At 39.9% G+C, this 15,976-nt stretch overlaps 1 protein-coding gene across 10 annotated transcripts in view; it reads left to right on the top strand.

The window, feature by feature from the left end:
• Positions 1 to 15,976, top strand: part of COL19A1 (collagen type XIX alpha 1 chain) — a 189,340-nt gene that overhangs the window by 118,218 nt on the left and 55,146 nt on the right. For all 10 annotated transcript variants that reach the window (XM_065835269.2, XM_071806921.1, XM_065835270.2 and 7 more), the window contains one exon: positions 13,345 to 13,398. In XM_065835269.2, the coding sequence (XP_065691341.2) occupies positions 13,345 to 13,398 (54 nt within the window). The remainder of the gene's footprint in view (positions 1 to 13,344; positions 13,399 to 15,976) is intronic.

Raw genomic sequence — 15,976 nt, 5'->3', positions numbered from 1 at the left:
TTCCTTTCATCTCCTTTGTTATGTCTTCTCATTCTTCACATAGCTGGCTTATGCAGGAGAGAGGAACCCTCATGAGAAACGAGGTAGTACAAATAGTGATCTTCAGACTTTTATAGTTTATTTCCTTTGCAGAGCAATTAAGAGAAAGGAACAGAGTTGTGACCTAAAGTGAAGCAATTGGCTTTTTGTTTACTACCACACTTCTGTATCTACACAAAAGAAACAACTTAGCATACGTGGCGCATCCTTATTTGAGGTGCTACTTGGAAGAGGAAGGTAATGATTATAGCAGAAGAAATAGTGGCTGCATGATAATCTGGCCATATCCAGACACCATACAGTGAAATTATTTCTGATTTTTCAGCCAACCTGAGACACATACAATATTCATTGAAAGGTGGTTTTAGTTGTGACAATCTCTTAAGTGAACTTAGTTAAAGTTTGTGTTTATACTGTTATGTTTCTCCTTTTGTCATGGTACCCACTTCCACTCACATGTGTTAGACAGCTTTGTGTTTTCCTGTGGGTACAAGGAGTTCTCAAACCTTTGCAGTTCTTACAAAAAGACCAGTGTTTCTCCTTGCTCTGCCGCTGGTGACTACTCCAATTTTTTAGTTTTGTTATCTTTAGTGAAGTGGTTTATGTTAGACTTGAGGCCTTGGTAAGAAAGAGCCTTTGGTTTTAATTCTGGTCGCTGGGAGAAGTGGACCAGTAGAGATCGCTGCTCATTCCCTCTTCCTTGTTCGTGTATGAGAGACACTGGACCATTCTGTGGGTGTTACCTTCATACATAACTTTTCAGCGCCCCCTTGTTGGCTTCAGGCATTCAGAGCAGTGTGTTACTGCTGCAGCAACTTGATACTATTACGCCAGTGCTCAGAATGATGTCAGGATCTTCAGAAGGTTATTTGATGCTACTCAGAAAAGTCTCTGGTCCAATATTACTCAACAACAAAAAATAGAAATATTGGGTGCTATCCTAGCATTGTGTGGAATTTAAACCACAGTGGACAACTACACCATCTTTCTGGCTCCCTGCATTACGCAGAACTTTGTTATTTCCCCCAGTATTCCTGCACTTTAGCGGAGTATGTCTTTCATGGTAGTAGTTTCTACCTGAAAGACATCAACAGAGACTTTGTAAGCCTCCTTGATTTGTTGTTGTTGTTGTTCCAGTGTTTCTTGTTGATACCACATTTAAAAATGTGGTTTTTATTTTACACTTGAGCATGTAGCATAAGCCTCCAACAGCTGTTTGGGATTTTTTTATGTCTGCTTTACATTAAAAAGATATTTAAAGTATTTTTCTCTGTAATCAAATTGCCATTCCATTTATTTTTGAGAAAATTAAACTAAGATACTTCAGCTCCCCATGTAAAGAATTTTTTCAGTCTTCAAATAATTTTTTTCATGTTTCTGTACTTTTTAAAAATTTCCAATAATTATAAGTATAGACCAAATAGAGTTTTCCAGATTCTACCTTCACTGTGTTAAATGCTGTGAAGTGAATTTATAGTTCCAAAATATATTCCAAGCTTTCAGAAGCTAATGATTAATTTCAGTTGGAGGTCTTTGTAGCAGGGACTTTCCCTTGAACTTGGTGCATTTTTAAAAAATACTATTTTTTAAAAACAATTTAATTTTAAATACAATAGTTTAGTGAATTCAAACAAATCTTTTAACACAAAGCATCATCACAAGTTTATTAGACATCTAGAAATGGTCTTTTTTCATTCAGGTCCAGCATGCAGCTAGTAAAGCAGTTTGTGCAGCAGTTTCTGCATCTTTGAGATCTTCTTGATACCTTCTTGAGCTTCTGGGCACTTTTTCTGGGATTTCGGAACTTCTGGGAACCCTCTCAGGAAACTGAGGCTGCCTGGTGCTGCCAGACAAGGCTCAGGTAAGGGCAGCTCTAGCAGATTCTACCTAAATCCATCAGCTGTCCTTGCTCAAAGGGTGCCTGCAGCTTTTGCTCTAGCTGACTCCTGATTAGGAAGGGTGGAGCACCCTTTTAGCCCACGCCAGGAAGAGGACTCTGTCATAGGCAGGTGATTCAGTAGTTTGTGCATCATCACAGATAACAGAAGCAGCAAATGGATGTACAGCAGTTTGCACTGCAGTTCATGCGGAAGCGCACAAAGAAGAGGCCAGCAAACTTTCTCCGTCCAACATACACATCCTTAAATATGATGGTCAGAAGGCTCAGGACCCAGACACCACCAAAGTAACTGTCTGTTTGCTGTTGGACTCCTGCACCCAGGCAGCTTCAGAAGAAAGACACAGCTCTGAAAGTCCATGGAGCCTGGTGGGTTGCATCCACAAGTGCAGAGGGAGCTAGCTGATGTCATTGCAAGGTCACTGTTAAATGGTCATAGTGACTGGGAGAGGTTCCTGAAGACTAGAAGAAAGCAAGTATCACTTTTTGCCTTTGAGAAGAAAGATCTAGGGAACCACAGGCAAATCATCCTCATCTCAGTCCCTGTTAGTGAGTCAGAGGAAACCTACCTAGAAACAAATTCTAAACACATGAAGGACAATAAGATGAATGGGATAGTCTGTGTTAGAAAAGTTCTCTATATAAGAAGCAGTATACAAAATAATTCAATAAGCTGAGGAAGTCTATTCCCCATCAGTCTGTGTGGATTTATGAAGGGGAAATTATTCTTGGGTGCAAACTGGAACATAGGAGGTTCCACTTAAATATGAGAAGAAACTTCTTCTCAGTGAGGGTGACAGAACACTGGAACAGGCTGCCCAGGGAGGGTGTGGAGTCTCCTACTCTGGAGACATTCAAAACCCGCCTGGACACATTCCTGTGTAACCTCACCTAGGTGTTCCTGCTCCGGCAGGGGGATTGGACTAGATAATATTTTGAGGTCCCTTCCAATCCCACATTCTGTAGTTCTACAATGAGGTGACTAGCTTGGTGGATGAGAGGTGAACAGTAGATGTTGTTGACCTCAACTTTAGCAAAGCCTTTGACACTATCTCCCATAACTTCATCTCGTTAGCTTCATAGGCAAGCTGACAAAGTACAGCTAAGATAAATGGATGGTGAGGTGGATTGAAAACCAGCTGAACAATTGGGCCCAGAGGGTTGTGATCAGTGGCACAAAGTCCAGTTGGAGACAAGACACTAGTGGTGTACCCCATGGTTCAATACTGGAGCCAGGAATGTCCAGTATCTTCATTAACAACCTGAACAATGGGCCAGAACATAGCAGAGAACTCACATGAAGTTCAACAAGGGGAAATGCAAAATCCTTACACTGGAAGCAAACTGTCTGGGAAGAGGATTTGTGGAGAAGAATCTACTAGACAACAGGAAGACCATGAGCCAACTATGTACCCTTGTGGAACAAAAAGGCCAACAGTATCCTGGACTGTATTTGGAAGAGCATTGCCAGCAGGTCAGGGAGAGATCCTTCCTCTTTGCTAAGAACTGGTGAGACCACAGCAAGGAAGACATGGACTTAGTGAAGTGGGTCTAGCACAGGACCACAAAGTGGATTAAAGGGACTTTGTAAAAGGAGAGGCCAAGAGAGCTGAGACTTTTCAGCCTGGAGAAAAGAAGGCTTAGGGGGCATCTTCTCAGTGTGTATAAATACCTGACGTGAGGGAATGAAGAAGAGGGAACCAGATTCTCCTCTGTAGTAGCCTGTGACAGGACAAGAGCCAATAGGCACAAATTAAATAACAGGAAATTCCATCTGAACACAAAAACCCACTTTTTTATTGTGAGAATGGTCAAATACTGATACATGTTGTCCAGAGCGGTTGTAAAATCTCCATCTGTGGAGATATTCAAATGTCAAATACATACAGTACTGGAGAATTGACCTGGCTTCAGGAAAGGGATTGTACTAGGTGATCTCAAGACGTCACTTCCAACCCAAACGATTCTGTGATTTTTATTTAACTAGCCCTATCTTATTCTCAGAATAGCTGCCAACAACTTCATTTTTTATAGATTAATAGGATTTTTCTTTTAATGTTTCAGATGTATTTAAACAGACATTCTCTGCTGTGGTAGTTTCCCTGGTTCCAGTGAGGAATTCAGTTCAAACATCTACAAATCTTTCTAAGACACCACAGTCATATTCTTGACTTTGTATTCCTTGGAAAGTTGCAGGTGTCCTGAAGTAAATATTTTTGAAACAACTTCCTTATTTCCAATTGTTGTGTTTATAATACCAAATACTTCACTTAAGAGGAAGTTATTTTAGCATTATCTTAGTAATAAATGAAGCACCTCATAAAACTGAGAGTCCTTTACACTGTCGTATCTAATGTTTCAGCATTGATTTCACTAAAATTAAGTGTTTGGAGGGACCTTGTGACCTTGTAATACTTACTTTATGTTAATATTCAGTTTACTCTCAGAGATTACAAGTTTTTCTAATCAAGCATGAATAAAATTATTATAACACAGTGTAAAATATTCCTAAGTAAATAAATGGGCGGGGAGCTGTTAGGTTTTCTTAACGTAATTATTTAGAGTGACATAAAAATTAATTTAAATTCAGATTGCATTTATCTGGTTTATAGAACTTAAATATTTCCTTGACATAATTTGTTTTCTAGTTCAGTGAGTAAATGTTGTACTCAACCACTTGTAAAACAAGCTTTACAGAGCAATGATAATTACTGCATAGTAGGTCTGGCTTCTGGCACAGTGCAAAAAGTATTTTTCACAGCTATAGCTCTGGAGTTTTGGAATGTCTTTTAATCTTCTCAGTCCTTCTTGACTTTGATGTAAGTTCTTTTTAAGTATGGAAAGCTCCAGTCTGATTTTTATCTTTAAGTTGGAGTGCTGTGTGGCAAGGCAACAAAGGAAAGCTTGTGGTTGGCATCTGCTGCAGCCCCCCCAATCAGGGAGAGGCTGTTGATGGAGCCTTCTTACTCCAGCTACAGGAGGTGTCATGCTTGCAGGCTGTTGTCCTGCCAGGGGACTTCAACCACCCCAATACCTGCTGGAAAAGTAGCACTGCGAGCTCTAGGCAATGCAGGAGACTCCTGGAGTGCTTTGAGGATAACTCTACCAGGGGGTATGCAATACTGGACCTGATGGCCACCAATGCAAGTGAGCTAATTGGTGATATCAAGACTGGAGGTAGCCTGGGCTGCAGTTATCACATGCTCATGGAGTTTGCAATCTGGAGGGATGTGGAGCAGGTGATGAGTAAAGTCAGGACCCTGAATTTTAGGAAAGCCAAATTCTAGCTCTTCAAGGAGTTAGTCAACAGGATCCCCTGGGAAACAGCCTTCAGGGACAAGGGAGCAGAACAGAGCTTTGCAGACCTTTAAGGACACTTTCTGTTGAGCACAACAGCTTTCGATCTCCAGGTGTGAGAAATTGGGTAAGGAGGGCAAGAGGCTGGCGTGGCTAAGTCAAGACCTGCTGGTCAAACTAAAGGGCAAGGAGGAAATTCACAGGCATTGGAAGCAGGGACAGGGATCCTGAGAAGAATATAGGGACACTGCCCAGTTGTGCAGAGATGGGGTCAGGAAGGCCAAGGCACAGCTGGAGCAAAGGAAGCGAAAAATAACAAGAAGACGTTCTGCAAGTATGTCAGCCAGAAAAAGAAGGTCAGAGGAAGCATGCCCTCCTGATGAGCAAGACTGGTAAACTGGTAATAGTGGACTAGGAGAAGGTACTCAACAGCTTTGCCTCAGTCTTCACTGGCAAGCTCTCTTCCCACACTTCTTGAATGGAAAATGAACTGCAAGACAGGGACTAGGGGAGCAAAGTCCCTTGCACAGTAAGTAAGCATCTGGTTCATGACCACTTAAGGAACCTGAACATGCATAAGTCCATGGAACCTGATCCATCCCAGGTTCCTGAGGGAATTGGCTGATATAGTTGCCAACACACTCTCCATGATATCTGAGAAGTCTTGGCAGTCAGGTGAAGTCCCTGGTGACTGGAAAAAGGTAAACATTGCACCCATTTTTAAAAAGGTTAGAAAGGAGGACCCTGAGAACTACCAACCTGTCAGCATCACCTCTCTGCCTGGGAAGATCATGGAACAGATCCTTCCAGAAGGATGTGCTAAGGCACATGGAGGACAGGGAGGTGATTTGGGACAGCCAGCCTGGCTTCACTGAGGGCAAGTCCTGCCTGACCAACGTAGTGGCCTTCTACGATGGAGTAACTACGTCACTGGACAAAGGAAGGGTTACAGATTGTCATCTCTCTGGGCTTCTGTAAAGCCTTTGACACAATCCCCACGATGTCCTTCTCTCTAAATTGGAGAGGTATGGATTTGAAGGGTGGACAGTTGAAACGCCTGAGGGACAAGATACAGAGGGACCTGGACATGTTCAAGAAGTGGGCCCATGTGAAACTCATGATGTTCAACAAGGACAAGTGCAAGGTCCTGGGTCGGGGCAACCCCTGGTATCAATACAGGCTGAGGGATGAAGGGATTGAGAGCAGCCCTGCTGAAGAGGACTTCGTACTGGTGAATGAAAGATTGGACATGGGCAGGCAATGTGCCCAGGATATGATTGGACTTCCTGGCTGCACCAAAAGGAGCGTGGCCAGAAGGTGGAGGGAGATGATTCTGCCCCTCTGCTCTGGTGAGACCCCACCCGGAGTCCTGTGTCCAGCTCTGGAGCCCTCTAGTACAGGAAAGACATGGACCTGTTGGAGAGGGACCAGAGGAGGCCACAAAAATTATCAGAGGGCTGGAACAGCTCTGCTGTGAGGACAGGCTGAGAGAGTTGGAGTTGTTCAGCCTGGAGAAGAGAACGGTCTGGGAAGACCTTATTGAGGCCTTTCAGTACTTAAAATGGGCCTATAAGAAAGATGGGGACAGGCTTTTTAAAAGTGTCTGTTACAACAGGGCAAGGGGTAATGGTTTTAAACTGGAAGAGAGGAGATTCAGGCTAGACATAAGGAAGAACATTTTTACAATGAGGGTGGTGAAACACTGGCCCAGGTTGCCCAGAGAGGTGATAGATGCCCCATCCCTGAAAACATTCAAGGTCAGGCTGGACGGGGCTCTGAGCAACCTGATCTGGTTGAAGATGTCCCTGCTCATGGCAGGGGGGTTGGACTGGATGACCTTTGAAGGTCCCTTCTAACCCAAACTATTATATGATTCTATGTTCCTTTGCTTGGGTATTTAACAGTCTAAAAATTGTTGATATAAAAGAGGGAGATAATTTTCAGGTTTTCTACCATCATGTATCTACCTTAAAGGCAAAGTAAATAACCAGTAAGGTAGGATAGAGTTTAAAAAAAAAAATCTATTTTTCCCACTTTGACATTTAACAATGGGATATAAAATGTTCTAATTTAGAATGTTGAAGACAGATTTGTCGATTAGATAATAGTTCTGTCATTTTTAAATTTCTGTGTTATTTTTCATGACGAAATAAAAATCTAACTTTTAATGGAAAAATCTAACTTTTAAAAGAATAGCAGAAATTATTTCACTTTTAAGATCTCATTTAGAATTTTCAGGCTCCTTTCCAAATACTCTATTATCAAACTTTCTTGTAATGTCTCTTACCAAAAGGTATAGCATCATGAGAAAATAGGAAATTGTTTCTCATAATTTAAAATGAAGGTGTTCATTCTAAAGATATCTAAATGTAGTTCCAAAATATTTCTGCAAAGTAATTTTGAATTTAAAATCCACTTTTGTGAATACACCTGAAAAATTTTTATGGATTTTCTGTAGGGATTTGTTGGCAAAATAGGTTGTGGCATTTCACTTCTTGGCAGCACTGTTTCTGTTTGAGGACTTTTTTTTCATGTTTGTTAAATGCATTTGAATAATATTATGTAGTCTGACTAGGTGCTTTCTTTTAGCGTTTTATTAATACCAAAAAAAAAAAATTAATACAAAGAAACTAGAGTTTATTTGAAATCATTCCTAAAATTAGAAAGCCAAGGCTGAGTGCAGGAATGCTCCTGCCTTAGCAAGGAGCTCCCTGGTGACTTCTCTCTGAAAAAAGGGATTATGGTCTGTGTGCTCTGTTCTTCTGTGAGCCATGTTTCTGTGAAAGGCTTTAGTGGGATATGAGAGGCAGGCTTTGACTTGTTTTCTGTAAACGGCTTAATTTCTTGCCTTCTGGACTTATTTCCTGGGGGTTTATTCAGGTTTAACATTTAATACAGAGGTTAATTTGTAATACACTGGTTACCATAATACATTCTCAAGGCCAAGGTTAATAGGATTAAAAAGGAATTTTATGTTCAAGTCCTAATGCTGTATTTCTGAAGTTTAAAAGATTTCATTGACTGCAATGTAGGTTTCTAGTTTAGGAATGAGAATATCCATACTATAAGATTTCGAAGGATTAAAAAAAAATCTTGTGCAATAGTGACACTACCAAAGTTAATGACAAAACTTTTAATAACGGCAACTGTGCAGTCAGGTGGTTAAATGTCAAAGCTCTCTTTAAATTTCACTAGATCTTTGGCTAAATGCACAGTGGAAAATAATGACTTGGTGTTCAGACTGTGCATTTGTTGTAGATTTGTAATTTTCACTTAATTTTCACTTTGTGAACTGTCACATAGTTGATTTGGGTCGTGGAGAACCTCCTCCTGTCCCACAACCAATCGATAGATGCACACTGTTGTGTAACTGCGTTGGGTGGGTGATTGCTCCGATTTTCATGATTAATTCTAATCTTCTGTTTTCAATTAACTCTTGAACTGGCTTTCTTACCGATACTGCCATGTGATGTCTGCCTGTCTTCACCTAAAATGGCAACGTGGCAGGGTTTTTGTGGTAAACCATGGAGTAGAGGACTGTGACCAGTGCTGGGACGGGCTGGGTTGGGTTTCCCCTGGTTTAGAATTGGTTCGAACTCCGCAGGCTCCAGGTGAGCTGCCAGGAGCCCTGGCTTGTAGCTACAGAGAGAGAGGGAAAACTAGGAAGTCTATAGACACTAGGCATATCAACTTAGAGGACTGAGACAGAGGAAAGCCTCTTTTCTGTACTCTGAATTAGTGTAGGCACTGGGACTTGTCTGGCTGCTGGGTGGCAACTTTGGGTATCTGGAAAAATAATACTCTTCTAACTGCCCCGAGCTCCACTCACATGACTGCATTTAGGTGCCCAAGGGGCTGGCAGGGTGTCCATGGGTTGGGCACTCTGAGACAGGGGTCCTGACTTTCCACCTGCCTCCTGCTTCGGGTGTAGTTGCCCCTTCGTCAGTCTGATTTTGAGGATTATTCGAAAGAATCTTAGTTTAGCTTGGCAAACAAGTTACATAAGGCTCATTAATCTTGCATAATAACTACAGTAGTTAAGACTTTAAAGCCCAGCTTCCTTCTTTCTCTAGAGCTAGTTCCTGTTTTGAAATGTGATGATGTGTTTCAGGAACTGCTAATTAGCGGTTTCCCTTGAAAATTCTCACGGGCTTATTCTAGGAACTTTTCCCTTCATACTCAAGTGTGGGTTCTTTAAATTATTAATTCTATGTATCGTGTCAGCGTTCCTACATAAATCTGCTCAATTTTATCCTAAAATAATCTGCAATTTATTTTTAGACACTAGGATTAGCAATCTTACTCTTCTATAGTTAGAGGTACGTGAATAGATGAATGCAACATGATACAGCAGGGGTTGCAGTATAGACTTTGAATTCTTGCATTGTGTGTTGGACCTGCAGCAGTGCCAAGGGGTGGCGGTTAGAATCAGAGCACAAGCTTACAGAAGGATGCACAGATCCTCTCTTCTGAACAACTTTCCATCTAATGTGAGGCAAAGCTCATCAAGTCATTTTGATTAACAGAAAGGATGAAGGAAGAGAGGAATAAAGAGTGCAGTTGACCGTGTACTTCACTTAGGCACTCAGCTGGGGTTTGCTGAAGCACGTAATTTCTTATTTACTTTATTTTTAATACTTTATCTTTTTTTTTTGCCCCCAAACAAGCAGTTATTTGAACGATTTGTGTGTGAATTGTAGCTGAAGTTTCTCCTATGGAAAAGAGCAAAGTAGCTGACTGTCCAAATTAGTTGAGAGCAGATATTTCATGAGTCAAGGGGACAGGATACAGTATCATTAACACTCAGACAACTTCTTAATGCACTGTTTGCCAACAAAAATACATGCAGCACAAAAGAAATAACCAGCAAGTGTTTTGGTTTTCTTTTCTTTAGATATTATTCTGAGTAGCATTAGACAACTTGTTGACAGCACTTATCTTTTTAAAGTTAGTGTAAGCGGTATGGCGTTTTTTGTATAGTTAAAGGAAGTATGTGGTTCCTACAACATTTATTTATATTTTGAGTAGTTTTAGAACCTTAATATTTGTTCAGTGAACTCAACTAATTTAAGGTAATGGTGCTCCTGTGCCAGCTGCCGGCCTATGCCCAGCAGTACAGCAGCAAACGAAGCTCTTCAGGAGCTGTTAAGACCCACTTTGGAGCAGGAGATGAGAAACGTGGCTCTCCACTAACCCACTCTATGAACCAGAGAAGACACTGAGATGTTTTTCACTTCTTTCTTGCCAGAAGAAAGACTCAGGATCAAACTGTAAATATTTAGTCATTGTCTGGCTCACAGTCTGCTCAAGGCAAGGCCATAATGGGCTTATCAAAAACATTCTTCTAATTCTTCTAATTATCCTAAACAAAACATAGACTCATTTTCTCTAGTTACGCTCTTACTGTAGGATATATTTTAATTCTTTCCATACTGATGCTGGGAAGTCAGAGCGAAGCAGGAGTGCTGGCAAGTACATGGAGTTGTGTGTATCCCTCACATTTAAATCTGTGTTTGAAAGGCAGTGCCCTTATATGTATTTCTGTGTTAAAATTAAAATATCAGACAGTTTAGAAGGGTGTCTTTAAGGAAAAAAAAATTAAAAGGACTTTTGTTCCTCTAGAAAAAGCAAATACTTCATACCAATCTGTGTGATTATTCTACAGGATTTTTGCAAACATGGCACATAGTATAATGACTAATAATGTAATGGTCATATGAAAGGTAGGCCAAAGTGTTTTCTCTGTGTTTCACTGAGTAGGTGTTCTGGTTATTAATAAATGACAGTGAAAAATAACTTCTCCCCTTTTTTTTTTTTTTTTTTTTAAAATTACTGATTTTACAGAAAGTTTGTGAAGTTTTGGCTTTGTAATATGTCATAAATCACATTTTGGATCATCTTGTAAATAGAGATAAAATTGCCTTCCCGACATCTTGCATGTTTTCCTGTGTAATTAACACCTTGTTCACAGTTGTGTCTGCCAGTCAAAGCTCTGCCTTCTTCCTCCTGACACTTCCTTGATACTTTGTTTAGACTGCTGAGATTTTAAGTGTCATCCTCAGGATACTTTAAATAAGTCCAAACAGGAAAAGGAAGGTGCTTCAAGAAGTCAACAGTATAGATCATTTTAACTCAGAGGGACTATTTTAAAAGTATGAAGCAATTTATCTTTGTTTATTACTTACATCATTGCCTCTCAATCTGTTTTCCATACTTTCTAAGGAAAGTTTACTGCTTTTCAAAAAAAGCCAGGAAATGTTAGTTTCTGACTGTATTTCTGAAATAGAAATCAGCACAAAAGTCTGGATGTAGCTAACAGCAGCCCCCCTTTCCTCATGTGTGTGCGCCTTTCGCAGTCCTGTCTCGTCTCTAAGGCCAGGCAAGCTACTCAGTTGCCCAGTGAACTGAATCAGTGAACTGATCAAAATTAAAAACAACTCAACATTTTTGTGGGCCATTCCTAGCCCAGGTGACTTCCCAGCTCTGGGTCATCTCAGGGCTGCTTAGTGTCAGCAACACATCAGAGGACATACTGGGGGTGGCTGGTAAGGGACAGTATAGTCCTGAGCCCAGTGTAGGCACCTTGTACTGTATTTCGGTTCTGAAAAGTTACCCTGAGCAGCTGCCCCAGTTACAGCCCTGCATGTGCGAGTACTGGCAGGATTAAACAGCTCAGCACATAACATATGTCTCAGCTAGTTAAGACCCAGGAATTTGGCACTGCAAATATGCTGAGGTGCTTGGTTGTTTTTGGTTTTGTTTTTGTTTTTTTTCATGCTGCCCTTAAAATGCACTGACTGGCTGAGAATCTTCATCAAACCCTGGTGACAGTGTACGTGTTATGTTCTTCTCCAAATCTCTACCTCCTGCTTCTCAGCAGTGTCCCAGGCATCTGGGCAAGAGGTTACCCCAATGAGCTGCAGGGTGTGAGGAGGAGGGATTTTTCCACGCTTACTGTCATCATCTTGTTTCCCCTCAGCGCAGATCAAGATTCATGAGATGCAGAGCATGAGAGGGGTTTCCTACAGATCAGGGCTCTCACCTGGAAAGAGCGAAGCTGAGATTTCACTTTCTGTTCCTTAGATTACTGCTGCAGTTTGTGTGAGATCATCATTTAATAAAACTCAGAAGCAGGGATCATAGCTTACAGAAATACCCCTATGTGTTAACTGCAGGCTGTCAGCAAGCATTTTCATTTTTTAACTTCTTAAGCCAAGAAAGTTTTCACCAGGACATCCCCATAATGCTTTTTGTTAATTTGCATTTGCTATACACAAGCGAAAAATTTGATTGTAATGGATATAATACATTTTTGTAATTCATCACACCTAAATATTAGTTGTTCTTAGCTGTTGTTTCTAAAAAATGTGCCTCAGATTTCCGCTTGTCAATAAAGATGTAAACTACTGTAAATTACTTCAATTTTTATGTTGATCTTCCTTAAAAAAAAAAAAAAAAGCATATGTTAAACCAACAGATGTTCAACTGAGCTCTGTACTAAAAAATTGTAATATTTACATGTGCATGTTTCTTTAGAATCTGAGTGGAAAATCTCCCATTCACTTAAGTAGCCTTTTATGGGCCTTAGGTTTTAATACAAATGATTTTGCATGGACATTATAAACACAGATGGTAGTAATTGCATGAGGAAGGTGAATTGTTTTTGCAAATAAATCACTAACTTTTCTACTTGTTATCATATCCTGGAAAAGGGTATGGATGTTTGTTAATTGGCTTATATTGCACATATGTACTTACTGTGCAAGTCCAGCAGCACAGTTTAACATCGCAAGCTCTGGTATATTTAGATAAAATATAATTTCTTTACACCTCATCAAGATGCCCTGTTTATAACCCTGTCAATGTGCGCTCATGTTTGAGACAGTAAATGTTACAGTGATGCAAATATAGTTTGTCATAATTATTAAAAACAACTCTAAAAGTACTCTAATTAGATGGTGTTGCAGTGACTGAGAGTATTCATTTTGGATAGTTTTTGAATATTTTGCTAATATGCAAGGCAATAAATCTTCTCTTAAACAAAATTTTAATTCCAAATCAGTCACTACCTGTAGCATTTGTAAGTTTCTGTTGTTCTTTTTTGTTTCCAGGGAAGGAGAGGCAAACCAGGCCTCCCAGGAAAGCCGGGGCCACCGGGACCTCCTGTGAGTAACTAATGAGAGGAATGGGAAATTTTCACTCTATCGTGGAACTTTGTTAGCATTTTCGTAGCAGGTTATATGATCATAATTACAGTTGAAAACAAGTGATGTTTGTTTACTCTGCTGTGTCAAACAGCTACTCTTGCTAGCCTTTTGATACCGCAAAGATAAAAGGACTGGGTCCACAAAAATGAGGGACTACACAGGAGGGAAAGAATAAGACGCAAACTTCAGTGGAGAAAGCAGAAATTGTCTGTCATTTCAAAGACTGGCCATGTATGCTAAATGTGAATACTGTGCATTCATTCGCTTTCTAAAATGCGTGATGCTCTTCAGAAGATGGGATAATTTCTGTCTCGGAGGGATAATTTGAAAGATGAAGGACCGTGTGAAGCATGTGCCAAATCTCTAAATGGTGGGAGGGTTTACACCCAGCACTGGAATGAGCACTCAGCTGTAGTTCAAATGAGTTTACTGAAGAATTAAAGAGATTAAGAAATACATTACTCTATGGAAGGATTTGTAATCTGAAGCACTAAAGGATTTAGCTCAGATCTAAGAAGTTTGGTATTTATTTATTTATTTTTAAGTGATACATTATTCCAAACTTGAAGTCAGGCATGGATCTATTTTACCTTAGAATGAATATGGTATTCCTTTGGTAGAGGAAGATTTGATCATATTTGTAACATTCCATATATATTGTATTGCAAAAATGTTGTACACAAATACAAAGCAACAATTTGTGGATTAAGTAAACTTCTACTGCTTTGCATTCTTAGTATCAAACAAAGACTTCATAATTCCTTTTTCTGCTTACCTGCAATAGGTAAAGGCCAGTAGTTTCCACATCAGAATGTTTGATTCTTATTCTTCGACCTCACTTTGAGGGAAAGCTAGTCTTATTTGTAGAGAAGAGAATTATGGACTGTTGCATGAGATACAATCAGTAAAATGAAACAGATGTCACTTAAACTCATCTAAACCCAAAACTGCATAAATTTTGTATTTTCTCCCCCTTTCCGTGCCAAATGTGTTCACAAAGAGGAGCTGATGATGGAGTTCATTTATGCTGCATAAAACTAAATAGTTACAAATCCCTTCCTCTCCCCCTTCTCCCCTGCCTATAGCCATATTGAAGCCTTGCTTATTTGAGTCTTTCGTACAGTTTGGGCTTCCTAATGCTGAACCAGTACTGCAGACTGCAGAAGTGCGAACAGAGGAAAGGGGTGATGCAGAATCTTGCTTAATACAAATGGCAAAAATGACCTTTAAAAGGAAAACCAAAACAAAACCACGCACCATGGCAGAACTCAATGTTAGACCTAATCTACTTAGCTTTTTGTGACCCAGTGAAAAGCTGCTGTTCTGTTACAGGTTTCTGCCATCATAGATTTGCCGACAGGTCAGGCTTGTGGAGATGTATGATCCTTGACAGACATACCAGAAATTCTGAGTGAAGGCTAAATTGCACTTTTATTAGTGAGGTCTGTTTCAGATTTTCGTAGAGCAAACGGGATGCTCAGCTTTGTCAGAATGGCTGCATCTGTACAAAGAGCTCTGTAGCTTAGCAATACACAGCAGAAAAGCATTCCTGTTGTGGTTAAAGGTATTTTTTTCTGGTATAACTAGCTTGATACAGTTCTTACTTTGGAGACAGCTTCACCAGCATCTTGTGTTCTTCCAAGACTGAGAATATAATGCATAGAAAAAGCACACACTAAAAGCTGTATTACCTGTTAGTGTGTATTTGCGGTATCCCCATATTTAAATTGCTACAGCTTGTATATACCAAGGAGACTTTAACATGATCCATCATTCCTCCTCTCTTTTTCAAGGCTCAAAATGTATTAAATTTTGCTAGACTGTGCTTCCAATTACCTTTTCTCTTCTAATAGCAGCTAGTGGCACATGGATATGTTGTCAGCCTTTACTTTGGCCTCTCCAAAGTGTGACAGAACTGTCACACCTGCAGGGTGGTTGCTGTCTCACATTTGGCATATACAGGGTACAGAATGCTTAACAGATTGACCATTGACTGAAAATGAACTAGAGAAAGTAAGTTTGATGTTTGGTTGGTGTTTCAGAAGAGTAAGAAGTATTTGAGAAAAGGGAGATGCCGTCATTATTTGTTGGAGTAGCTACACACACTGTGTGTTTGAAATCAATAAATTTACCTAATTTATCTATCAGTTTATGCCGTGAGATTAAGTACTTAATTTAGATATTAGAAGAGCAGGCAGGTGTTCAGCAATGACACAAACAACCTGTAAGAAGGAGAATTCTGCCTCCTTGAGGAAGAAGTCAGTGAACAGTTGATGGGATGTAATACTTGGGAGATTTAGTGTAAAGGACAACCCTAAAAAAAAAGGACAGGGAGGGATTATGAGACCACATTCTGAACAGTCACAAGGGCTCTAAATTGTGCACTACTAAGCAGTGTGAGGTTTTAGTAATTAAATTAATAAAATTATAAATATAATAAAATTAATATTAATAAAATTATAAATATAACATATTTCTATTCTTATCTGAAAAGATAAGACTATCTGATTTTTCTAACCCTCTCTCAGTACCTTCT

The sequence above is a fragment of the Patagioenas fasciata genome, chromosome 3 (assembly GCF_037038585.1).
Source record: "Patagioenas fasciata isolate bPatFas1 chromosome 3, bPatFas1.hap1, whole genome shotgun sequence".
Lineage (NCBI taxonomy): Eukaryota > Metazoa > Chordata > Aves > Columbiformes > Columbidae > Patagioenas > Patagioenas fasciata.
This window is presented reverse-complemented; position numbering and strand designations above follow the sequence as displayed.